Genomic DNA, 26,616 nt, shown 5'->3' on the forward strand with positions numbered 1-26,616 from the left:
CAGACCACCCTATGCCCAGCAGATGGCCTAAAATTTATGGACTAAGGCAGGGCGTGCCTGTAATACCAAGCTTGGCCCTACAGTCGGTGCTATGGAGCAGCCCCACCTCCCACTGTAAATGTCAGTAAAGGCACAAGCAAGTTTAATGACTTAATATTTCACAATTTGTATTATCACTTTTGCATTGATGTTGCAGTCTCTCCTCTACACCAGATTGCAAAGCCATCATCTCCTCATTTAAATCCCTCACCAAGATTAATTTATTTTGTGATGCCTTCAAGAACCCAGTTGACCAAGTCATATATTTATTTGCTTATTGTAGGAGTTAACTATTCACGTAAGTGGAGAACTTAGTATTTAATGTACACGCAACCATCAGAGTTTTATTTGACAAGACATATGCTTATCAGCTTGATCACTTTTGCTTGCATACTGTATCTGTCTTTGCCTTTTTTAGGGTGTATACTGGTTAGGGCAAGGACTGTATTCACTCTCTTTGAACAGGTCTATCCCATAGTGGGGGATATTGTTCATGCAGTAATAGGTGGTCCAATGGAGGAGAGGATGCTCAGAAAGTTGAGGGGGAGGGAGGGGAAACATATCCATTGTTTTAAAAATGTATTTAATAGCATTGCTTCCCCCCCTGCCCCTTCATCCTGAAACCAGGGTTTTAGGCTCTTTGGTTGTGTCCACTTACAGATATGATTTTGGTCACAAGTGATAAAGATTCAAGTCTCTCACCTGCAGTGGAAAAAACTGTTTCCCATTATCAAATATTTGTTTAGAAACTAATTCACATTGCAAGCAAACTGTGCCAGACTAAAATCGGAACATCTGGGCTACATCCTCCACAGCTGCATATTGGCGTCTCTATTGGCCTAATTCCAGTGATGTCTGTCTATACCTGCTGAGGATCTTGCCCAATATTCCTCCCCCCACCCCACCTTCATCTTTTTCATATAAAGCAACACAATGTGGGAAAGAACACTTCAGGAGCTAGATTATAACAAAAGTTCTTCAGTCATTAATTTCGGTTTTATGGAGAGCTGGCCATTTTTGTGCTGCAATGTTCTAAATAGCTACTGGGAATGTGTTACATTAGAAGGTGAAGAGTTATTCTTCAAACCACGCTTTCTCCCCCACAAGATGTTCTACAGAAAACGGGAAATAGTTTTTGCTGGTGTCAAGCAGCGTGTGTGAACACCGCTGTCCTCAAAAAGGGGTATGTTTTGTCTGGAACTCTCAGTCTTAAAATACTCCTGGTATTAGTCGGTAAGGAACTGCAGTAGTGTAGCGCTTCCAGTCCTTGCCGTATTTGCTGGAGCAACGGTGTTCATCCCTGATGCAGCGGTGGGTCAGCAAAATGGTCATGTAAATGATGTAGAAATAAGGCAGGATGTGCCCAAAGCCACAAGTCAGGCAGTATGCCAGGGAGCCCATCAGGTCACCTGTGTAGTTAAAATGGCGCGCCACTCCCCAGAATCCTGAAATCATCAGCTTGCTGTAGTATTTGGTCCCATCCACTGACGTGTAGGAGCATTCAATATATTCTGGCTTCTTACCCCAGATCTTGCAGTTCCCATCTGTGCGACGGAAGAGATCTTTTTGGTGGTTGGTCATCCTGAAGATATAATAGCCAACCAGCCCCAACAGCAGGATCCCAACTGCATTAGCTGTTGAGAGCTGTACAGGATGGTAAACTAAATATAAACCCTGCAGAGTGAGGAAGAGTTAGAGGTTTCAGTGAATTTCAGTAAACAAATGTTTCCTCCAAACTGAGTGGCACCCCCTTTGTCTGGAGGATGCTAGACTACTTCTCTAAGCAAGTGGGGACCCAGGGTAGAGGAGAGGATCAGTGTAAGTAGGGAAACCTGCAAGACTACAGACCCACACTACAAATTTATGGCCATCTCTCCAGGTAAAGCCACAGGTGGTTCTTAGAAAACCACCCATTTCTCTCACTGTGATGGCATTGTAGGTGACTGTAGGAACAACTCATACAGCATTAAAAGCTCAGGCAGCAAGTAGCCTGTGTGCTGTACTCTGCTACCATGGCATTTAGCTCAATCTTGGATGGCACCAGTGATCTTCACACCCCAGAAATAATAAGCTTTCTGGTGAAGCTTCCTGGGGACCAGGACAAGCGAGAGGCTAGAGGGGTGGGGGGTGTGCACTGGGGAACAAGAAATAATTAGAAACAAAAAACAGAGAGAAGAACTAAAAAACCCTGAAAAAAATACACAAAAGGAAGACAGTGAAAAACAAGAAAGATGATGGGGGTTGGATGGGGAGAGGGGAAGGAAGAGGACAGAAAATGAACAGAAAAAATAAGGAAGATGGCAGGTAGGACAAGACAAATAGTAGGACATGGTGCTTGGAGACACAGCGGGGCCCCTATCCACTAAATCATCCCAATGTGGGGGTGTGACAGAATGCATCCCTGTATTCACACCCTACACACTCTTGTAATCACCTTTGTACAATGTGTGCCTTGTAAGGTGTCATGTGAAAACTCATAATTTGCTGGTCAGCACTGCCCTGTTAAAATATGTGTGGCAACATTGAATGTGAAGTTATAAGATTCCCCTTATGTTTCAAACTCCACAGCCAAGCCCAAGCAAAAGTTGGCAAACAGGTCTGTACTAAACAAATAAATGTGTGTGCTGCTTAATTTGCATTTAAGCAGTAAATAGAGTCATCAAGCAGGAAGGGAAGACAAAGGAAATTCAAACAGCTGAAAAAACCAGCAGGGAATATCCACAAAGACTCTTTGGCTCCTGGGTCTCAGCTGGAAATGTGTTTCCACACAGGTAACTGTAACTATAAAAAGGAGGAACAAATATTCAAGGCACCCCTCTCTCTACCTCTGCTTATCACATTCAGTGCATCTGAAGAGACAAAGGAAACAGGCACTGGACTCTGGGGGAAGGGTCCTGACCTAAAGGGGTTGGTCAGTTTAGACTGCTGAAAGCATGTACTGAGAAAACAAACTACATTAGATTCAAAGCACAGTTAAGTAAGGCACCAGGAGACATATCATCTTTATTTTTCCGGTAACCATTTCTGACTTTTATGCCTCATTATTTGTACATAAAATCTCTCTCTCTGTAGTAATACACTTATTTTATCTAACCCAGTGTGTTCAAGTTGAAGTGTCTGGGAAATGCCATTTACAATTTATGTGCATGCATATTGTTCCCTTAAGGAAATAACAGGCTCAATATATCTGTACTGTCCAGGAGAGGGCTGGGCAGTACAGGACATACATTTTGGGGGGAAGATCTGGGACTGGGAATGTGTTGGGGTTACCTTGTGGTAATTTTTAAGCCTGGTAAGACCCAAGGTGTGACTGTCTGTCTGCAGCACACACACAGACATATCTGGGAGTAAATTACTGGTACATGCTGGAGGCTGTTTGTGAGCAGCAAGGCATTGTAAAGGGCACCCCATGTCACAGGGTGCCTAACAAAGGAATGATAGCTAACAGTAGTGGTTCCAATCTATTACATTACTCAACTAAGTTTACCTAGAAGCCATTTACACCTCTACCCCGCTATAACACGACTCGATATAACACGGTATTCGAATACAATGCGGTAAAGCAGTGCTCCAGGGGGAGGAGTGGGGGGGGAGGGGGAGAGAGCGGGGCTGCGCACTCGTTGGATCAAAACAAGTTCGATATAACGTGGTTTCACTTACAACGCAGTAAGATTTTTTGGCTACCGGGGACTGCGTTGTATCAGGGTAGAGGTGTATTTCGGATGCTAGTCATGCTGCCAGGGAACACATTTTTAGGATTACTTTTAACGTCTTCTGCTTCCAGGAAAATGCTATTAACAATACAATTGTATTTTTTACCTGCAGAGTGTAGAGGTAAGGCAGCCAAACGCAGTCTCCCCAGCCCAGGTACCATCCAAAATGATCATGGCAGATATCAATAGTTTTCAAATACCAAGCTTCATTCCAGAAGAAGTCCAATACATAAATACCCTGGAAATAAATGTCTTGTGCTTAGAACAATGCTCTGTTGCTATTAAAACGTCTGTCATAGTCACCCAGTCTCATTGTACTAGAATCAGGCTGCTGGTTTTATCTTGTGGCAACAGCGTGATAATCTTTCTGCATTTTTACAATGGCAAAACAGAGTATTTTTTAAAATATTACCACAATTGTACTAATGCGCACATGTATAATTGGAATTCAGTACTTTTAAGGTGACTGCTAAACCAATGCTAATGTTCCTAGCTTATTACTTATTAGGGCCAGCCCATTCTAGGCAGACAACAGTAACAGCACAGCCCTGCTGTGGAATGGAATGTGATGTTTGCAGGCAAACAAAACCAACTTAAAACCACAGACACCCTTTTGGCATCTCACTGTACCTAGATAATGTTGATCATCTGATCACGAGATCCAGTGCTAACGTAATGTACACAAAGGCACAGTGGTGCACTTCAAGACACATTTGAGTGTTAGTCTTTGACTTTGTGTTGGTTTAAGTTAGATCCTTTATCTATGTAGTTTGTCAGCTTTTACCCAACAGAGATTTCAACATATCCTGGTCACAGCAGGACTGCCAACAGCCACAGCAGGAGATGGAGTGACTTTCTGGTCTTTCAGCCCATCTCCTTATTCCCCAAAATGGACCAGAATAAACTGCTCTGGTCCAGTGGTCTTGATTCACATGCCCAGGACCAACAGCTTTCAAAGCCTCATGGCTTGTCTACACTCCTGCTTAAATCGATGTAAGTTACGTCGCTCAGGGGTATGAATAAGCCCCCGAGCGACGTAACTTACATCGACTTAAAGCGATGTCCACACTAGCGTTATGTCGGAGGGAGATGCTCTCCCATTGGCATAGCACGTTTTCACCAGACACGCTACAGTGGCACATGTAGTGTAGACTAGCCCTTAGTCTCTTGGCTGTTCTCTTTTGCTACGCTCTCATCTGCCCCCTCCTTTATTTTGGTCAATCTAATGCCTTTGTCTCCTCTCTGTTCCAGTTCCTGCCTACTCCTTTCCAAAACCAACCACCTCTAGAAACATCTATTTTATCATTAGCTATCTCACTCAAAAAGCCATGTGATGATTTTAGGCTCCCAAAGCCATTCTAACATCTTTGGTGCCACATGGCTGAAAATGATAGCAAGTTTTTTAAAAACTGAAAAAGTTCTGTGCCTGCACAAGGCTGGGATTCTAGCTGTTATCAGCCAATATCAGTCCTCAGTCAATGAATCCAAATTATTAACTTTTTTTTTTTTAAAAAGCGTGCTTTTTTTGATTACACAAAAAATATATTATAAATCTGGAAGTCTTGAGATTTTTTTTTTTTTTGCGCATACGTTATAAACAAAGCAGAGAATATTTTTTAAAAAATGAGTTAATCATTTGGATACCAGGAGTCACGCCAAAGGGATTTTGCAGTTCCACAGGTGTAAACATCTACATAGAAATATTTAACCAACACATTTTTTTAGCAGTCGCTAGCACTATTTTAGGCTCCATGCTGGGAAGGTGCAGCGTCTTCCCCTACAGGGTGCTGAATGTCTTTTGGCAGTGAAGGCAACAGAAGTTCTGTGCACTGAGAATCTCAAAGGAGGGAGATCTGAATATGGTTGGGGAGGGAAAAAAGAAAAAAAAAAAAAAAAAAGGGACATGTGGCCTTAATCTTGATCCCATTGAAGTCAATTGGAATTTTGTCAGAGTCCAAAGGAAACAGTATCAGGCCTGTTTCTAGAATATAGACTGAAAGACAAATGTATTTCTTAGCTTAAATAGGTCCCTGATCCTGCATCAAGCTCTGCAGATGTGGACATGACTGTGCCACTGACTTCTGTGGGACTCTGCATGAGTGTAAGGGCTCACACTAGCAGGTCCCGATGCATGATCATGGCTGAGATTATTCTATGTCAACAAGAAATAAATTAAATTTTATCATGAGGATTTAGTCTATTTTAATATCCACAGTTTCCAACCAGGTTTAATTCCACCATTCCAGACTTACCTGTAGGACATTGACAAGGATCATCGAGTTGGTCACCTGACCATACAGTTCCTGTTGTTTGGCAGCGTAGGAGAGGTTAATTAGAGTCCAGGCTACAATACCAGGCCGGCCATTGAAGAACAGCTTGAAATCAAACCACTTCCCTATTCGAGGGTTAAATTCAATCCCCATCATATAGTCATAAAATAAATTGCCGGTGAATTTGCTAAAAGTATAAAAAAATTGAAAAGGTGATACAGCTGCATGTGAATGTAAGTTTGAATATAGGTTTCAGTTCATTTTCCAATACATGAACTATTGTCATTTTGTGAACTGAAGTTGTGTTAATACATAAAACCAAGTAATTATTAAGATGATACAGGTTGATCCAATGATATAATAAGTACATTATAAAGGTAAGTTCTGACTCTAAGATCTTCCTAGTTTAGTTTTGATATGATTTTTGACCAGTCATAGCATTTTCTAGCCAGATTAAGATTAGTCAAAATGCATTTTTAATCACTGTACTGAAGAAGATTCAATGTTCACATGTCAAAGTTCCCCATAACACTGCACTATATGAGTATTAACAACAACATACCAATCTTTGGGGTTACTGGGGAAAAGGTAGCTTTTAATCATGGCAAATGTGGAAGCTGAGTATCCCAGAATATTAGCACACCACAGGAGAGGAATCCAGTTGTCAAAAATGATGGTGGGTGAGAACCAGTGGAAGTAGTAAGCATTTGCAAACCAGAGAGCATGGGTAATGATCCAGGCTTGAAGTCCATTGATTTCATATTTATTTACTGTGCCTAAAGAGGAAGAGGTAAATTGTTCAACATTCTGTGATACTGCATGAATTAGGTATAAAAGAAGCATGCCTTTTATTAGCTCTGGGCATAGACACTATCCAGGAGTGCAGATCCACTGTCCATTATGAAAATGAGTCTTTACATTATCCTCTTTGATCCTCCTGAAGCACTTACGGATCTCCTTCTCCCAAACACTTAAGTCTTATTGTGGCTTCCATCCTTCAAACCAATGAAGACCTGATGACACTCTAGTGTAGTCATCAACATAGCTGCCTAGGCCTGGTCTTGACTTCAGAGAGGGGATTGGAGGTGAGCAGGGAAACATGTTTCTTAATTGAAGTTAAATAGCTCAAGATAAAATCCCAGTGAACACAAGGAAGTGTGTAGTTTTCACACAACCTAATTCTCTAAAGTACATTAGAAGAGTGTTTGTCTACATTTCCCACTTCCAAATATGTATCTGGATTATTATAGAAGTTCAATTAACTATAGCGGGTAAGAGATCTAATGGAAATATTCTTATTTAGAAGGAAATACAGATTGTATGTGCTAAGGGAAAAAAAAAAACCCTTACCAGCAGGAGTCAGAGCACCTTCTTGTACTCCTCCTACATATCCAGGTAGAAACTTGTGGCAGAAATCAGGAACTAATATATATAACATCACCTACATTGCAAAGAATGTAAGAACAATAAGTAATTGGCAGGGCATAAAACACTGAACACACACACACACACACACACACACACACACACACAAGCTATGCATAAATATTAACCTGTAAAAGACCTCAGTATTGAGAATGCACCTATGCAGACCCACCAAAAGGTCAATTCACTTTAAATGTCATAAACCAGCATTCCTTGCAGAACTGAATTTTTGTATACAATTAAAAGTATATCAAATTTATCTCAAATAATATTTTATAAAAGCTAATACAATAGAAACGTTTCCATGAAATAGAGGAAAAAATTGGAAGAATATTTTTAAATAAATGTTTTTCTTCAGTATTTGCAATCATGCGTTAATGGATAAGAATCTGAGGTTGATTAGGAGCGGACTATAAGCAAAGTTGAAACTAACCTACTGAATAAGATGAGAAAATAAAGCTCAATAAGAGAGAGAGAAAGAACTGCATACAATATTGCAAGTATATTAGATGTAAAAGTAGCTCAATTTTAGTAATCTAAGCATAGTAATAGTCTATGACCACAACAGCCAAATCCTGAAATATTTACTTAGCCTTTACTTAAACAGCTATAGAAGCTACTGGGATTATGCCCAAGTGAGAACTCCGGGTAACGCACAAAATTATGAAGCTTGATTTTTAACCTGTCTATGACCCTTTAAGCTCACTTCACCTGGCCTAGTGGATAAAAATTGATATTTTATTTAAAATCAGATTTTTGGTTTTGTTATTTAAATGACAATAAGTTTTTCTTTTCTAAAATAGACCTGTTGTATTAAATTCAGATTTTATTTTAACATATGTTACCTTACTATACTGTAGTTGTAAAATGTGAAACATGTTTTGATAAGAGAAGTTAATGTATCCAAAAGATTTAAGGTTGTTTTGTTTAATAAAAATAAAATGTATATGCTATTTTGTGTGCTTAATTAAATTCCAATTACCATCCTAATGCAGCTTGACACAAATCATGAGCAAATAATGAATTGGCTAGTAAATAACCAATATATCATTCACCATTAGCTAACATAGTAAAAATGTACAATTAACAATCTGAAACTATAAAGCTATATAATTAAGTAAATGTATGTTACAATGTACTGTCCTAAGTAGCAAAAAAGTATACCAAATCTAATGAAATGTTCTATTTAGTTGTAAATCAGCATGTTTTAATGGTTTCATCAAGAGAATGCACCTTTCTTTACAAAATAACTGAAGTACAAATGGAGCAGTTCAATGCTTTAGACTGATTCCATTTGGTGATTTAAATCACCTTGATTTAAATCCACCTGCCATCACCCAGTTATCTTGTGTAACCCCCATCAGAGCGCATTACATTGCAGTGCAGTCATATCACCTCAAGCTGTGATCTTGTCAGTTCTTGACAGAGGGGCTAAGTCTGAACTTGGATGAGATATTCTTTTTTTAAAAATGCACATTCTGCAGGAAGTGATGTTGGGGATTCACTTGATGGCATCCTTCCCCTTGAGTCAGTCAGTACTGACCCTAGTGTTCCACAGGGTGTGGAATGAGATTGGGGAGGAATGCTGCCTTATTCTAGAAGGCTTCCATCACATGAGGCATAAGTGATATCCAAACTACAGTGATGGTGAAGCAAACCAGAGCGCGTTACACTCAGTTTGCCAAGTACTTAAGATCTATTCGGATGTCAGAAACTATATTCATTTAAGATTGTTAATTTATTTCTTCTATCCTTTTCACATAATAGGGTTCACTAGAAAAGTAGTCATGAAAGGAGATACTGTAAGCAACGTATGTCTAGGTCAAAGATGTGGAGTAATTATCTGACTTCAGTCTGTAACACAGAAATGGAAAGATTTACCTGGAAAGTGACCCAACATATATAGATGTTAGCAGCTTTCCAGCTCAGGGAAGGTGTCTTGTTCCAGATGTCGGAGAGATGGGAATTACCCATGAGCACATCAACGACGGGGTCCGTCAGAGAGCAATGGTACTGATCACATGACATTATAAAGTAATATACGATGAGTGGAGAAAATGTAAGCAGGAAGAGGACGCTGGCCAAGGAAAACCAGTCTACTTCCCTGTAACAGAGACACAGGTTATCTTCTGAAAAGAATTTTGCACTGAAACAATGGGTCTGTCCCCATCAAGTTTTAGAGTTCGTCAGTTACACTAAAATGTGCTGCTTTGTAAAGCATAAATTCATTTGCACATTAGCAAAAGTATAGAGCACAGAAACTACTATGGTAAAAACAAAAGTCTGAAGAAAGCGAGCAGGGAGAAGTTGTATAGTTTGTGGAGTGCTCTCTAGGAAGTAGGTTTCAGAGTAGCAGCCGTGTTAGTCTGTATCCGCAGAAAGAACAGGAGTACTTGTGGCACCTTAGAGACTAACAAATTTATTAGAGCATAAGCTTTCGTGGACTACAGCCCACTTCTTCGGATGCATATAGAGTGGAATAAATATATTGAGGAGATGTATATATATCTCCTCAATATTTATTCCACTCTTCTTCGGATGCATATAGAGTGGAATAAATATATTGAGGAGATGTATATATATCTCCTCAATATTTATTCCACTCTATATGCATCCGAAGAAGTGGGCTGTAGTCCACGAAAGCTTATGCTCTAATAAATTTTAGTCTCTAAGGTGCCACAAGTACTCCTGTTCTTTCTCTAGGAAGTAGCTATTTGTTGCCAAGCCGAGGAGGTGAAGGCTGGGCTTGTGTTTAAGGCACGGGGTTGAAACATAGGCGACTTAGGTTCAAATTTCTGATTCTACCACAGACTCTGTGTGACCTTGGGCAAGTCATTTTTGTGTCTCTGTGCCCAGTTCACAACTTTCCATCCCAAAAAGGTGGTTTGAGGTCTAATTATTTAATCCACAGTGGAACAGCTTTAATGGGAGAAACCTACATCAGCACATTCCATAGCTCAGTGATCAGAACACTCAGCGAGGATTTGAACAGGGGTCACTCGCTTCTCCCTCTCTGGCAGGGGGGTGGGATGGAAATTGAACTTGGGGCTCCCACATCCCAGGGTGAGAGTGGGAACCACTAGGCTAAAAGTTCTAAGGTGGGCACTATTCCAGACTGACAATAGCCTGAATGAACTTACTGAATTAAGTTAAACCTTACTGAATTAGAGTTAATAGCTCTAGGGCACCTTATAGTAGAAATACAAATTTTTATGTACTATTGTGAGATTGTATGGAACTTCTTTAGTGGGAACACAGATTAATGCAGTCTCCAGGAGGGAGGAGGAAGTTCAATAGTCTTTTTTGGAACAATATGAGTGAAATGGATTTCCTAGGAAGTACCTCAAAGTGAGGGGAACGCAAATTCTCCCCTCCAAAGCCAACTTTTTGAAGCTACACCTTTGGGAGAGAGACCCACTGTATATTACATTACCTTCTTCTGTAAACTCCAGATCAAAGACCCCTGATCTGGACTAAATTTGTTACGAGTTTGGTAGGGTAACTCACAAAGACTCCCTTAGGGCGGGTGGGCTGAAGGATATAAACCATCTAATAGCCCCCAATAACAAGTTTGTGCTATAGCTGTACTTCAGATATGTTGTGTTTAGATCATTCATACTGTAATTCTGAATTGAAGGCTAGTGCAGCCTTTGTTTATTGACGGGCCCTAGTCTTTTGAATATTGGGGTCAAGTTTGTAAGGAGCGTGGTAGTAGCAGTAGTGGATAGCATCACATTTGGAGTCTGTTCAGTCAGAGTGACAAGCCTTTCTCACCAGGCTCTTCCCCATTGGCCTTGAGATGCTCCAGAACCATTTGGGATGCTCTTATGTTTCCTTTCTTCAGATTTTCCTTCGGGAAAGGCCGCCATTGGATCCTACATGAAAGACGATTACATTGTGTTATACCACCTGGTCCTCCAACAATTAGTTGTGCATTTTCCTTTATAAATGAAATTTCTGATAATCTTTAATTGTATCAGGCAGCTGGACTCTGATTAAAAACAAACAAAAAACCTTACATTTGCCTGCATATAAGACTGTAACCTAAGATGCCAAGGGGTCTTGTAAAACTTATTGCCCAATCCAAGTTTTTTATTAACACTGTACAATACCTGGGAATATTGTTAAAGATGACCTGCAAAGGAAAAATAAGATTGGGATTGTACCTTAACTGCCCCCACCTCCCACACACACACTTGGGTTTTTTTTAGCACCTTGCAGAGATTGCCTGAAAGGGTTCTGCCTCCCTCCACCTGTCCAACTAAAGAGGTTTATGCTGCTTGGTTTTCTTTACCTTGATTTCTAATCTCTTTGAGAGTTCAACCCCCATCTCCCCTCTAGGCTTTCAATCGAGCTGCTAGCCTTTGTTAAAAGCAGAGCAGTGTCTTCACTGCTATTTTAACCTGAGTTAAACAACACACCCTGAAGGGGTGAGACTGAGTCATTATTTAAAACAAAAATAAACAAATAAACCAGACCATCTTTAGGGTGACCAGATGTCCCGATTTTATAGGGACAGTCCTGATATTTGGGGCTTTGTCTTATATAGGCACCTATTACCCTCCACCCCCTGTCCCGATTTTTCACACGTGCTGTCTGGTCACCCTAACCATCTTACAAGTATGTCAGGCATTTGACAAAAGTTAAATAATTATTTGAAGTTTTATAGTCACACCTAAGGGCTTGTCTACACTGACAATTTACAATGCTGCAACTTTCTCGCTCAGGGGTGTGAAAAAACACCCCCCTGAGAGCAGCATGTTTCAGCGCTGTAAAGTTCCAGTGTAGACAGTGCACCAGCGGTAGGAGCTGCACTCCCAGCTCCTCATGGAGGTGTTTTTTTTAAGCGCACTGGGAGAGAGCTCTCCCAGCATTGCACCGTGACCACACAAGGCATGTTAAAGCGCTGCTACGGCAGCGCTTTAGCGTTGCCAGTGTAGACTAGCCCTAACACAATGCCAGAGTTTCAAGCACTATGGCTGGTCTACACCTACAATTTAGACTGTCCTAGCTACATCACTCAGGGGTTTGAAAAATTCACACCTGTGAGAGATGTAATTAAACCAATCTATGCCCCAGTGTAGACAGTGCTAGGTTGATAGAAGAATTTTCTGTTGACCTAGCTACTGCCTCCTGGATAAATAGATTTATTTCAGTGATTACCCCATTCCATCACTGTAGTGTCTACCACAGTACTACAGTGACTCCATGGTAACATTTTTAGTGTGGCCATACCCCAAAGATCCCTTACTTTCTCAAGTGCTCATGTTTCATTTCCTTTGTACTAGCAGACCATTATAATAGCCTTCCAGTCAACCACAGAGTTGTCCTTGGAAGACAATTACATGTAGTAGTTACCCTTCCCCCCCTGCTTACCCCAGCCTCAAAAAACATGCTTTCAGACCTTTGGTCATCAAAAAGAGCAGTCACCTCTAATGTATTCAAACACCATTTTTCAAAGTAATGGCACATACTCCTTGCCCAACTGAGGGCCCAACCCTGGGACCTTGCTAGGAACCAGTGGGCTACACCAGCTTTCCAGCAAACCTCCTCTTTAATTGAGTCTCCCCATCTTCAGTGTCATCTCTATTCATCCAGAAACATAGAAAAGGTCCCAACTAATCAAGCTGTAATCTATTACCAAGCAGAATTAATAATAATAATAATTAATAAAAAAATCACATTTACTTCTCCAGAGTAACTGCCTGGATAGCACAGTCTCCCTCTCCATACAGGCCCAGCTTGCAACACAACGGGGGGGAGAAACAATCACAGCAATATGAACCATCTCATTAGGACTCCTGTTAGCACTAGCTAAATGTCAGGTTGATAAGGTTGATATTCTTTCCCCTCATTTCTAGTTGTATGTGCCACAGGGTGCTTCTCCAGCTATCCCAGTGAGCAGCACTGCTTAGCCTGTTTTCATGGTCTCCCAGGCTGTTTCCTTTCCAGCACCCATGTATTTAACCTTCAGTTTCAACACATACAGCATATGAAAAATATACAGCTAGAGGAGACTTCCACACAGCTTCCCTCTTCTCCCCAGCTCACCCTCTGAACTCTCCATGACTTTCTCTCCCTCAAATATGTATCCACCCTGTTACTGAATGAACTGTCTTGTTATTAGCCCAGCAATTACCACCCAGTAATCTCCCCTCTTCTCCCCCCACCCCAAAAATGGTTAATTGCTTCCAAATAAGCCTGGAGGCCTCTCTGTGCTGCAGAAACCCAGTGACCAGGCTGCTACTACAGCTAGCACTGTCACAAGATGTCAGTTCATAAATACCTTTGTCCGGAGGAGTTAGCTGTCTGGGTGTTGCTTACCTAAACTTTCTTCTATATATGTAAAGGGGTAACTGTTGATTTAACACTCCCAGTGGACCCCATACACCTTACTTACACCTTCATCAGCAAAACTGCCATAGACTTCAATAAAAGTTTTGCCCAGCTAAGGAATGCAAATTAGGTCTCTACTGATAGCAACATTTCTGACCTGATCACGAGAGATGCCAAGTACTAGAAATCAGCGGAGTTACACTGGTGTAAATGACAGGATTATCCAATCCCTGATCTAGAGTTAAATTCAACAGACTCCTTGGTGTAGGGGAACAGTTTTTCTGCATAGACTCCCAGGACTAAATAGTACTTGGGTTGTTTGCTTGCTTGTTTGTTTGTTTGTTTGTAAGGGAATAGGAAGTGCTTATAAAATTTTATTGCCAAACATTTTCTCTTCAAACATGTTCAAAGCCACTAGGTTCTCACTGCATAGGAAGCCTAGGGAAAGTCTTTTTTTTTTTTTTTTTTTGTCAGAGTTAAACTGTGCCTCCCCCACAAAAGGCACATGATTCAAACAGCCAAATAGAATGTTACCATATTTGCCCAAAGTTATAAGTCTCTGAAAATAAGGATTTGTAATGAAATGCCTTCTTAAGCAAAATCGTTGCTAGTACACTGATGGTACCGTATGGCTTGTAATGTATGCTTCAAATTTGCTTTCTGAATGGTATGCTGAAGGGTGTTTAGTCTGCTCAATGCAGGCCAGCTACCCACATTCTGGTTCAGTGTGTGTTGAGAGCAGTGAAAACTGGAAAGTGGGGGTAGAGAGCAAGAAGACAAAGGAGAAGGTAAAGCAAATTAAGTATCGTAAAAATAATCAGAAGTGTCAAATTCAGCCAGACCTGGAATTAACATTTTTTTTCCATCTCATGCTTTCTTCCAAACTGTATTTCCTTCAACCTATTCCAAGGTTTGCTTCTTTTTCTTGTTCATGTAAACCAGTACAAAAAACTTTTAAGCACCACTTCTCCTTTCACCTGGTGGCAAATGCATCAGTGGCCCATGTACACTAAAGTTTCCTCCATTGTCAGCACTGGTAGAGCTGCACCTTTGCTAGAGCAACGAGGGGAAGGGAGGGGAAGGGCTACTGTAGACGAGGCGCTGGCTACATCAGAATCATACAAATTACAGATGAGACTAGGGTGACCAGATCACCAAAGACAAATATCGGATGCGGGGGGGGGGTGACGTGGGGGGGGCGGGGCGGGGGGCGGGGCCAAAAAAAAAACCAAAAAACCCTTCCTCCGCAAGCGCTGGAGGGAGGCCCGGGAGACTCAGGGGAAGCGCGGGGCCGGGGTAGTGAGAGTCCGGCCTGGTCCCTTGCAGGCAGGACTCAGTTGGGTGGTAGGGCGAGGAGGGGGGCGGCCCGCGGGGCCAGGCGGTGGCTGTTCTCACCCCCGGCCAGCGGGACTCGGGAGCAGCCGCTGCTGCAGCTCCCACTGCCGCGGGGGAGGAAGCGGCCATGGCGCTCCGCGGCTGCGGCTCTGGCGCCCCCGAACCTCCCGAGCCGGGGCCTGCTGCGGGGACCCAGCAGCGCGCACGCTGGGCCCAGCCCCTGGCCCGTCGCGTCTGGGCTGCTGCCCAGCTGGTGCTATCGCGCGGCGGCCCCGGAGTGGGGGCAGCAGGCCCCAGCCCCCCCGTCCCGCAGGGGAACGAACGGGGCTGGGCTGCCGATGCCTCCGCCCCGGGACCGCCGCGGGATAGCACCAGCTGGGCAGCAGCCCAGACGCGACTGGCCAGGGGCTGGGCCCAGCGTGCGCGCTGCTGGGTCCCCGCAGCAGGCCCCGGCTCGGGGGGTTCGGGGGCGCCAGAGCCGCAGCCGCCAAGCGCCATGGCCGCTTCCTTCCCCGCGGCAGTGGGAGCTGCAGCAGCGGCTGCTCCCGAGTCCCGCTGCCTGGGGGTGAGAACAGCCGCCGCCTGGCCCCGCGGGCCGCCCCCCTCCTCTCCCAACCACCCAACTGAGTCCTGCCTGCTCAGGGCCAGGCCGGACTCTCACTACCCCGGCCCCGCGCTTCCCCTGAGTCTCCCGGGCCTCCCTCCAGCGCTTGCGGAGGGAGGGGGAATGGTGAGCCCGGGGAAGAGGCGGGGATTCGGGGAGGGAGCCAATCGGGGGAGGAGGGGGCGGAGTCGGGGCGGGGGGGGGTGCGAGCACTTCCGGGCTCTAGGCTCCGGGGCATTTCCTTGTTTGTCCGGTTGTTCCGACCGCATGTCGGTCGGGACGCGGGACAAACAAGGAAATATCGGGACGGTCCCGATAAAATCGGGACGTCTGGTCACCCTAGATGAGACTTACTAGGACACATCTAACTACCTACAAGGACCACACACTTTAGTTTTTCTTCTGCTTTGTCCTGAATTTCCCTTTCCTTAGAGGTCACGATCTGGTAACTTGAAACATCCCTCAATTACTTTTGCACCTGAACTGCTCTTCCTTCTCCTTAACTCTGCATTTTCTCTCTCTTGACAACACAAGAGATAAGCAGATTTCCTCCCCAGGCAAGTCTAGATATTTGGAATCTGCTTGTTTACCGCTCAGACAGGAATGCGCTGGTTGCTACTAATGATGTAAGTTTTAGATATCTGAAGTTTAATTTAAATATATCCCTAAAGTTTCCCCCATTGTCAGCACTGGTAGAGCTGTACCTTTGCTAGAGCAATGAGGGGAAGGGCTACTCTATTATTCCTCCATGGAAACAAAGACCACCATATGTATGTATTTGACATAAAGGGAATTATATCTGGTTAGAAGGTGAAGAGATCTTAAATACCATCAGTAGGACCACAGGAATGATACACTTGTTGTACAATCAAAACATAGGGAAAAAAAATTTCTACCCCATAAATTTGAATTAAAGTGTACTTCCAGAAATAATTAAAGATGCATTATGTGTAATCTCCCTTGCTGCAGATTATGGCGATTACTTCTTGTCCTACCTTCAATGGACATTGAGAACAATTGATCACCGCCCTCTATCTAGTTAACATATGTGAAGACTGTTATCAGGCCCCCCTTCAGTCTTCTTTTCTCATGACTAAACATACTCAGTTTTTTTAACTTCTCATAGGTCAGGTTTTCTAAACCTTTCATCATTTTTATTACTTGCGTCTGGACTCTCGTCAATTTGTCCACATCTTTCTTAAAATGTGCTACCCAGAACTGGACATATAATCCAGCTGAGGCCTCACTAGTGTTAGAGCAGAACAATTATCTCTTGTGTTTTAGCCATGACGCTCCCGTTAACACCAACCAGAATGTTAGCCTTTTTTTTCTACTGCATCACGTTGTTGACTCATATTCAATTTGTGATCCGCTATACCTCCCAGATCTGTAGTACTGCTGCCAACCCAGTTATTCTCCATTCTGTAGTTGTGCATTTGATTTTTCCTTTTTAAGCGTAGTACTTTGCACTTGTCTTTACTTAATTTCATTTTGCTAATTTCAGACCAATTCTCCAATGTGCAAGGTCAGTTTGAGTTCTGACCTTGTCCACCAGAGTTTTTCTACCCCTCCCAGCTTGGTGTTATCCACAAATTTTATAAGCATACTCTGCACCCCATTACTCAAGTCATGAATGAAGTGGACAAGCAAGTGCACATGAGCTCCCGGGGTGATGCTGTGGCAAAAGAGGCTAATGGGTCTTTGGATGGTTTTCTGGAATCAGATTATGGACTTTAAAAACCTCCTTATGGAAAGGCAGACTGCACCAAATTATGCAACAATTTTATGCAGAAATTCATGAAAAAACTTCTCTTCTGTGCAAAATGAGGTCTTACACAAACCTTAAATGCTTAAGGAATGCTTAAAATATAGGGGTCACTAGTGATCAACACTAACCACAAGAGCAACTATGGCTCAGTTAATTACAGTATTTTTATTATAATAATTAGCAACTTCTTTACTTATTTTACAATTTTAGTGTCAAAGTAAACAAGTGCAATGGGTTATATCAATTGAGTACACATCAATACTTAATTAATGGAGAAGTATGCATCTTACTCATTTCACTTGCAGTTAAATCTGTTCACAGAACAATTCTAAAATTTGACCCTGGGCTATTTCCATCAGAGATTTCTGGTCATGAAAGTAAGTAAGTTGAAAGAAAACAAGAAGTAATTTTGGTGAATCATAGACTTTAGACAATCATAATGGTCCCTTCTGACCTTAGTCTGACCTCCTGCACAATGCAGGCCACAGAATCTCACCTACCCACTCCTGTATCAAACCCCTAACCTATGTCTGAGCTATTGAAGTCCTCAAATCATGGTTTAAAGACTTCACGGTGCAGGGAATGCATCTCAAGGTAGCAACCTCCATCTTTTAGCATACCATCCTCTGATTGTTCAGACAAAAATGAAATGTCCCTACTCCATAAAAATCCTTTATTTGCCCTCTGTGTAGCACTTTGCCATGCCACTTAAATATTGCATTAATATTTAAAATGTTTCAAATATTGATTAGTTCAATAAGTCATCCAAATTATTTACAAACCAGTAGAACTTATTAAAGCAAAGTTGTTTTCATTATAGGTAAAAAGTTATTGGGATAAGATACAAACACTGGGAACCATTTTGTATGTTTCCACAAACTTGGTCAGATTGAGGGCTGGCATTTCTATGATGGAATGTTGGAACTGAAAGGAGGTGGAGATATACTAGCCACAGACAGAATTCTCCAAAATTCTATGAAAGAGCACCAAGCCACATTGCTGCTGTATGTGTCTCACAGCAAATATTAAAGACTCTAGTTGGTTCAACTAATTGTAGTACAGTATATAGTAATAGGATACTATTTGTTTAAGCTGTTTGTAAGCACACTAGTGGTGTTCACTGTTTTCTATATTTGAGAAACTATCACAAATCACTCAGAGCAGCAGTAGGCATTAAGCAAGCCTTGTATTTTTACTTATAGTTGATAAACATGATATTAGGGAACAGGGTTGCCAACCCTCTGTGACAGATTCAGACCAGTGGGGTACAGGAGTCTGGTAGAGGGCAAATATACTGGTCACTGGATGAGTAGTTTTCTGTTCCCTGAGTGACCAGAGCAGAGGCTGCAGTAGAGTAATCAGGAACCTGCTAGAACCAGTTAAGGCAGGCAGGCTAATTAGGACACCTGGAGCCAATTAAGAAGAAGCTTCTAGAATCAATTAAGGCAGGCTAATCAGGGCACCCTGGGTTTTAAAAAGGAGTTCAGTTCACTTTGTGGTGTGAGTGTGAGGAGCTGGGAGCAAAAGGTGCAAGGAGCTGAGAGGGTGTGCTGCTGGAGGACTGAGGAGCACAAGTATTATCAGACACCAGGAGGAAGGTCCTGTGGTGAGAATAAGGAAGGTGTTTGGAGGAGGGCGCCCATGAGCCTAAAGCTGGCAATGCTAGCTGCCCAAGGTAAGCATTGCCTGGCTGGAGCCTGCACATATCCCAACCTCCTGCCCCAGCCCTGAGCACCCTCCTGCACCCAAACTCCCTCCTAGAGTCCACACTTCCTCCTGCAATCCAACCCATAGGTGCTGACTTCCCCTTTTTCCTGAGGGTGTTTGACCCTCCTCTGCCCCTGGCCCTGCCCCCACTCCACCCCTTCCATGAGGCCCTGCCCCTTCCAACCCTTCTCCAAAGTCCCCACCCCAACTCCATCCCCTCCCTGCCCCTGTTCCAACCTCTTCCCCAAATCCCTGGGCCCTCCTCCTCCCCTGAGCGTGCCGTGTTCCTGCTCCTCTTTCTCCCTCTCCTGGAGTGTGCTAATGCTGCCAAACAGCTGTTTGGTGGTGGCCAGGGTGGGGGGAGCACTGGGAGGTAGGCAGAGGAGTGGGGATGTGGTGTGCTCAGGGGGTGAGGAGGAGGGGGGGTGGGGAGAGCTTGGCTGCTAGTGGGTGCAGAGCACCCACTAATTTTTCCCCATGGGTGCTCCAGCCCTAGAGCACCCATGGAGTCGGTGCATATGGCCCAACCCTCTGCCCCAGGTTCAGCCCGGCGCTGCCTCCCACACTCTGAGCCCCTAGGCCCCACCCCCCAGTCCAGAGCCCACATCCCCTCACGCACCCAATGCCTTGGAGAAGGGGCGGGGCCTCAGGAAGAGACATGGCAAGGGTGTTTGGGTTTGTGGGATTAGACAGTTGGCAACACTATTAGGGAACCAAGAGTGCCCAAGAAGTGTTTACATATAATTGTAGCTGTATAATGAGCAAAAAACACACAATCCTAACAAAATAAAAGTTTTTATATCCACAGACTGGCTTGGACAGAGACTGGCTAACATAGTGAGGAGGGCTTTAAACTAGGTTGGATGGGGACAGGTGAGCAAAGCCCACAGGTAAGTGGTGAACATGGAGACCTAGGAGATGGATCGGAAACAAGAGGGAGAGTGGGCTATAATGGCAGAGAGAAAGGAAGGTCAGGGCAAAACTGGGAGGCAAGATCAAACCAGTATCTTAGATGCCTATATACAAATGCGAGCGGTATGGGTAATAAGCAGGAAGAACTAGAAGTGCTAATAAATACAACTATGACATTGTTGGCATCACTGAAACTTGGTGGGGATAATACACATGACTGGAATGTTGGTGTGGATGGGTACAGCTTGCTCAGGAAGGATAGATGGGGGGGGAAAAGGGAGGAGGTGTTGCCTTATATATTAAAAATGTACACACTTGGATATAGGAGACGGAAGTGTTGAGAGTCTCTGGGTTAGGCTAAAAGGGGTAAAAAAAAACAAGGATGATGTCATGCTAGGAGTCTACTACAGGCCACCTAACCAGATGGAAGAGGTGGACGAGGCTTTTTTAAACAACTAACAAAATCATCCAAAGCCCAAGATTTGGTGGTGATGGGGGACTTCAACTATCCAAATATATGTTGGGGAAAATAACACAGCAGGGCACAGACTATCCAACAAATTCTTGGACTGCATTGCAGACAACTTTTTATTTCAGAAGGTTGCAAAAGCTACTGGGGGGAGGCTGTTCTAGACTTGATTTTAACAAATAGGGAGGAACTCATTGAGAATTTGAAAGTAGAAGGCAGCTTGGGTGAAAGTAATCATGAAATCAGAGTTTGCAATTCTAAGGAAGGGTAGAAGGGAGTACAGCAAAATAGAGACAATGGATTTCAGGAAGGCAGATTTTGGTAAGCTCAGAGAGCTGATAGGTAAGGTCCCATGGGAATCAAGACTGAGGGGAAAAATGACTGAGGAGAGTTGGCAGTTTTTCGAAGGGACACTATTAAGGGCCCAAAGGCAAGTTATTCTGCTGGTTAGGAAAGATAGAAAATGTGGCAAAAGACCACCTTGGCTTAACTATGAGATCTTGCATGATCTAAAATAAAAAGGAGTCATATAAAAAATTGAAACTAGGATCAATTACAAAGGATGAATATAGGCAAACACAGGAATGCAGGGGCAAGATTAGAAAGGCAAAGGCACAAAATGAGCTCAAACTCCCTACAGGAATAAAGGGAAATAAGACTACTTTTTTATCAATACATTAGAAGCAAGAGGAAGACCAAAGACAGGGTAGGCCCACTACTCGGTGAAGAGGGAGAAACAGTAATAGGAAACCTGGAAATGGCAGAGATGCTTAATGACTTCTTTGTTTCTGTCTTCACCAAGAAGTCTGAAGGAATGCTTAACATAGTGAATGCTAATGGGAAGGGGGTAGGTTTAGCAGATAAAATAAAAAACAAGTTAAAAATCACTTAGAAAAATTAAATGCCTACAAGTCACCAGGGCTCAATGAAATGCATCCTAGAATACTCAAGGAGCTAATAGAGGAGGTATCTGAGCCTCTAGCTATTATCTTTGGAAAATCATGGGAGACAGACTTCAGAAGACTGGAAAAGAGGCGAATATAGTGCCCATCTAGAAAAACAGAAATAAAAACAACCCAGGAAACTACAGACCAGTTAGTTTAACTTCTGTGCCAGGGAAGATAATGGAGCAAGTAATTAAGGAAATCATCTGCAAACACTTGGAAGGTGGTAAGGTGATAGGGAATAGCCAGCATGGATTTGTAAAGAACAAATCATGTCAAACCAATCTGATAGCTTTCTTTGATAGGATAACAAGCCTTGTGGATAAGGGAGAAGCTGTGGATGTGTTTCAGAGTAGCAGCCGTGTTAGTCTGTATCCACAAAAAGAACAGGAGTACTTGTGGCACCTTAGACTAACAAATTAGCTTATGCTCTAATAAATTTATTTGCTGTGGATGTGGTATACCTAGACTTTAGTAAGGCATTTGATACTGTCTCACATGATATTCTTATTGATAAACTAGGCAAATACAACTTAGATGGGGCTACTATAAGGTGGGTGCATAACTGGCTGGATAACCATACTCACAGTTGTTGTTAATGGTTCCCAATCCTGCTGGAAAGGCATAACAAGTGGGGTTCCACAGGGGTCTGTTTTGGGTCCAGCTCTGGTCAATATCTTCATTAATGACTTGGATATTGGCATAGAAAGTACACTTATTAAGTTTGCAGATAATACCAAATTGGGAGGGATTGCAACTGCTTTGCAGGACAGGGTCATAATTCAAAATGATCTGGACAAATTGGAGAAATGGTCTGAGGTAAACAGGATGAAGTTTAACAAAGACAAATGCAAAGTGCTCCACTTAGGAAGGAACAATCAGTTTCACACATACAGAATGGGAAGAGACTGTCTAGGAAGGAGTACGGCAGAAAGGGATCTAGGGGTTATAGTGGACCACAAGCTAAATATGAGTCAACAGTGTGATGCTGTTGCAAAAAAAGCAAACATGATTCTGGGATGTATTAACAGGTGTGTTGTGAGCAACACGAGAAGTCATTCTTCCGCTCTACTCTGAGCTAGTTAGGCCTCAGCTGGCTTGTGTCCAGTTCTGGGCACCGCATTTCAAGAAAGATGTGGAGAAATTGGAGAGGGTCCAAAGAAGGGCAACAAGAATGATTAAAGGTCTTGAGAACATGTCCTATGAAGGAAGGCTGAAAGAATTGGGTTTCTTTAGTTTGGAAAAGAGAAGACTGAGAGGGGACATGATAGCAGTTTTCAGGTATCTAAAAGGGTGTCCTAAGGAGGAGGCAGAAAATGTGTTCACCTTGTTCTCTAAGGATAGAACAAGAAGCAATGGGCTTAAACTGCAGCAAGGGAGGTTTAAGTTGAAAATTAGGAAAGTTCCTAACTGTCAGGGTGGTTAAACACTGGAATAAATTGCCTAGGGAGGTTGTGGAATCTCCATCTCTGGAGATATTTAAGAGTAGGTTAGATAAATGTCTATCAGGGATGGTCTGGACAGTATTTGGTCCTGCCATGAGAGCAGGGGACTGGACTCGATGACCTCATGAGGTCCCTTCCAGTCCAGAATCTATGAATCATAACACAGTTAGATCCAAATTATATCCATAATACAAAGTTTTGTATCTGTACCTGCAGATTCCTGGGCAGTATACAACTAGGAATCTGCAGGTGTATATTGCCCACCAAAGTCACAGTATGTAAATATCCTTACCTGAGTGGGCAGAAAAATGGTTTCCTGACCCCACCAAGTGGGGCTGAAGAGGAAGTAGAGAAGTTCACTAGCTAGCAGGGTCTAGCCCCTGGGTATCAGACAACTTAATAGTAACCAATTCAGCCCCTGAAGAAAAATACTTTCCTATTTTAGTGATCTTTGAAGTACCTATGACCGCAAAGATTCAAAACTCATGAGTCAGGCCCCCACATAATCACGATATTTAAGTCATGAGATTTTAAAAATAAGCTTTGGGTTATTTTTATTTGCCTTTTGGTGTTTGAGTCTGTAGGAGTCATGCTTTCAAACTTTTCCACACAATTCTTTTTAATGAAAGTTTCTAGTTTTCATAGTTATCAGGTAACATGACTCTAGAAGCTGAGGCTTGAAGAAAAACACTAAATATTGAGATGTGATAAAACTGAACAACTTAGCAGCATTGTATTTGCAGCAGTATAACAATAGAGGTATATCAGCACAAACGTCTCATGTAGACATCCTACACCAAGCTTACTGCGGTGCTTACTCCAGTAACATGTGTAAAGCTAGCTTTACATTACTGCAGCATGTTTATGCTTGAGGGAAATTACTGCACTGGTGAAAATTTCTCCAATGGCAGAAAGATCCTTATTCAGGAAGGTGACTAATGCTTTCAGTCAGTGTTCCTCAATAAGAACAAGAGGCAGAAACAGAAACTCAAACTAGCTATAAGGGGGTAGGTGGCTGGATCCACAGCACTTAAACCTGTTCACCAAGATCAGAATTTTCATAAGGGCTCAGTTTCCATTTAGTACTAAACTCTTTGTGGCACTTATGACAAGATTTTTCTAATGGGAATGAAGCACTTCTGAAAATCAGACCCCAGTTGTGAGTGCCAAGCCCTTTCAAATCTAACCCTAGGTTCTCCTTCTCCCCAAAACAAGAGGTCTGGGGTGTTTGCTGATGCTCCTGCCCAGCTGGTCTATCATTAATAACCCCATAATCCACAGATATGTGACTAATTGACCTACCACCAAAGCACAAAAAATAGTTTGAAAACCAGATAGAAAGGAGAGAGAGAGAGACACATCCAGAGCAGTCATGCCGCCTCATTGGCTTTCAGCCCTCTACCTGCTAACGCATCTCAGCAACTGTCTACATAGGAAAGTTTTGCCAGTTTTTCTGACCTAGTTATTCTGGTATAATGGAGATGGACAGTCTAATTTCATATGAGTGACTTATTATGGTATGGCTTAAACCCCTTTCCTGACAATATAAGATAAACAGAAAAAACAAAACCCCCAACATTCTTATACTTAAGGCTTGGAAGGCCTAGATTTTTATTGGTATGTATCAGTAAACAGGATTTCACCATATACACACAATTGATTGAAAAATTTTCCATTGATAATAATTACTTTATCAGTAAGAAAAAATGTTGTTTAAAAACCTATTAGTTTGATTTAAGGATATTTACTTTCAATATTTTGACAAGTGATATTGACAATTTGGTTTTAGTTGATTTCAACCTTTAAATCTCAACATTTATTGCCATTAAATAATTGTCTAACTTCCCCATTGTTTGACCTACCCCCATAATTTCCCACAAATTAGAAAATTTAAATAGATGAAAATGCTTTAAAATAAACACCTATATTAACCATTTAAATTATAAAACAATTTAAAATCTAATTCTGCTAAGCCTACTTATGCTGGAATAAGAGTGTACGTGGGTGGGGTTTACAGATATAACAATATGGGGTTAAATTCACTTTCCCATGTAGACAAGTCCCACTTAAATAAATATTGCATTAATATTTAAAATATCATCAGAGTGCTTTATAAAAGATGTACAGCACTACTGAAATGCAACCACCTCTGGAATGGCCGGAAGCATTCAACAACTGGCAAAAAAATGCTATAAAACTGAGATAGGTGGAGAAATTTTGACAAAGGACATTTGCATGAAGTGTGGTGAGACTTTTAAGTCACAAAAATAAGACAGGACCTTGGTTATTTATTGATTTTTTTTTTGTTTGTTTTTAGATGAACCCTAACTCAAATCAGCTCTCCTTTAGGATACTGTAAACTATTTTGCAGGTTGAAAGAAAATAGCAGCTGTATGCAAAAGACTCATTCAGTAAAAATTAATGGATCATGGATGGTTAACTAAAAACCATGATAAGTTACAACGGTTTCACTAGCCTTGTATGTATTAAACAGGAATTTTTTAGCACGTCATACAACCTCCCTCCCCCCCCCCAAAAAAAACCCTACATAAAGCTTCTCTATTTATTACACAACAGTTTAATCTTCCAGTTTCTTTCACGCGGTATGGCTTCGAACATAATATTTAACAAAAACCATACAGTATATGTGCAGATAAGTCTTTAACAAATCAAGAATCAGCTAGTTCCTGCAAGCATGAAGCTTGTTTTACACAGTGTGTGTGTGTAAGTGTGTGTGTGTGTGTGTGTGTGTATATATATATATATATATATATGTGTATGTATATATATAACAGAAGTTGCATAAACATATGTTCTTCTTAGATTTCTACAGGGAAATTGGATCAGGTAGCACATCTTTTCCAACACCAGTCTCTTATTCCCTTGCTGTGTTGCGCAAATTGCTTTATTTAACTTTGCAAACAAATGCTGCTTTACCAAAAAAAGCTGTAATTCTCTATCAGAATTGGAAGATGCTGGCAAGGCAGAGAAACGAGGCTGCAAAAACAGCCTCACAATATGGAGCAGACTACCACCAAATCAGAAATAAACTGCAATGCAAAATGGTCACATTATAAAGGACCACAGCTACCCCCATTTCTAGCGCAGGTCAGAAAACAGGATCTGAGACAGAAGTTGAGGAAATCAAAACAAAAATCCTTTTTTGGTGGTTAAATTTTCATTTTTGTCTGTTTTCTATCCATTACTGCCATGAACCTGTTGTAATACATTTTGTAACATGTATATGCATACTGTTGCTTATTAAGACAGGAGTTATACAACTGATTATCAGAGTAAATCTGATACTGTTTCAAATATGTTTCTATTCCAATTAGAAACCCAATTATAATATAAATACTCCTTACCCCTTCTTTGCTTGTGCTTCCACCCAGCTGAACTCTTACAAGTACCCAAAAAAAAAAGGCTACTACAGGCTGGTTAAAGCTCTTTAGTCTTTGCCACTCCCTCAGGAGTTACATACTAAACCTACTGTCCAATCACCTGCATGTTCTCTTAAACATCACATGGTGCTACACAGCTGGATTGGTGCAACTGTTTCAAACCACCAGCCAGCTCATGAAATAACCATGACAACCACCACCCTATGAATATTTTATAGAAAAAAAAATCTAGAGAGACAGGGGTGCTG

General features: G+C 42.1%; 1 protein-coding gene across 1 annotated transcript; it reads right to left on the bottom strand.

The window, feature by feature from the left end:
* Positions 1-283: 283 nt before the first annotated feature.
* Positions 284-26,381, bottom strand: DHCR7 (7-dehydrocholesterol reductase). The gene is made up of 8 exons (XM_054025937.1): positions 26,333-26,381; positions 11,222-11,322; positions 9,329-9,551; positions 7,373-7,463; positions 6,585-6,798; positions 6,005-6,209; positions 3,859-3,990; positions 284-1,713 (listed from the first exon to the last, which is right to left on the bottom strand). Exons 2-8 carry the CDS (start codon positions 11,314-11,316, stop codon positions 1,249-1,251), a joined length of 1,425 nt encoding a protein of 474 aa, XP_053881912.1. The 5' UTR covers positions 11,317-11,322; positions 26,333-26,381; the 3' UTR covers positions 284-1,248.
* Between the last annotated feature and the right edge of the window lie 235 nt (positions 26,382-26,616).

The sequence above is a fragment of the Malaclemys terrapin genome, chromosome 4 (genome assembly GCF_027887155.1).
Source record: "Malaclemys terrapin pileata isolate rMalTer1 chromosome 4, rMalTer1.hap1, whole genome shotgun sequence".
NCBI lineage: Eukaryota > Metazoa > Chordata > Testudines > Emydidae > Malaclemys > Malaclemys terrapin.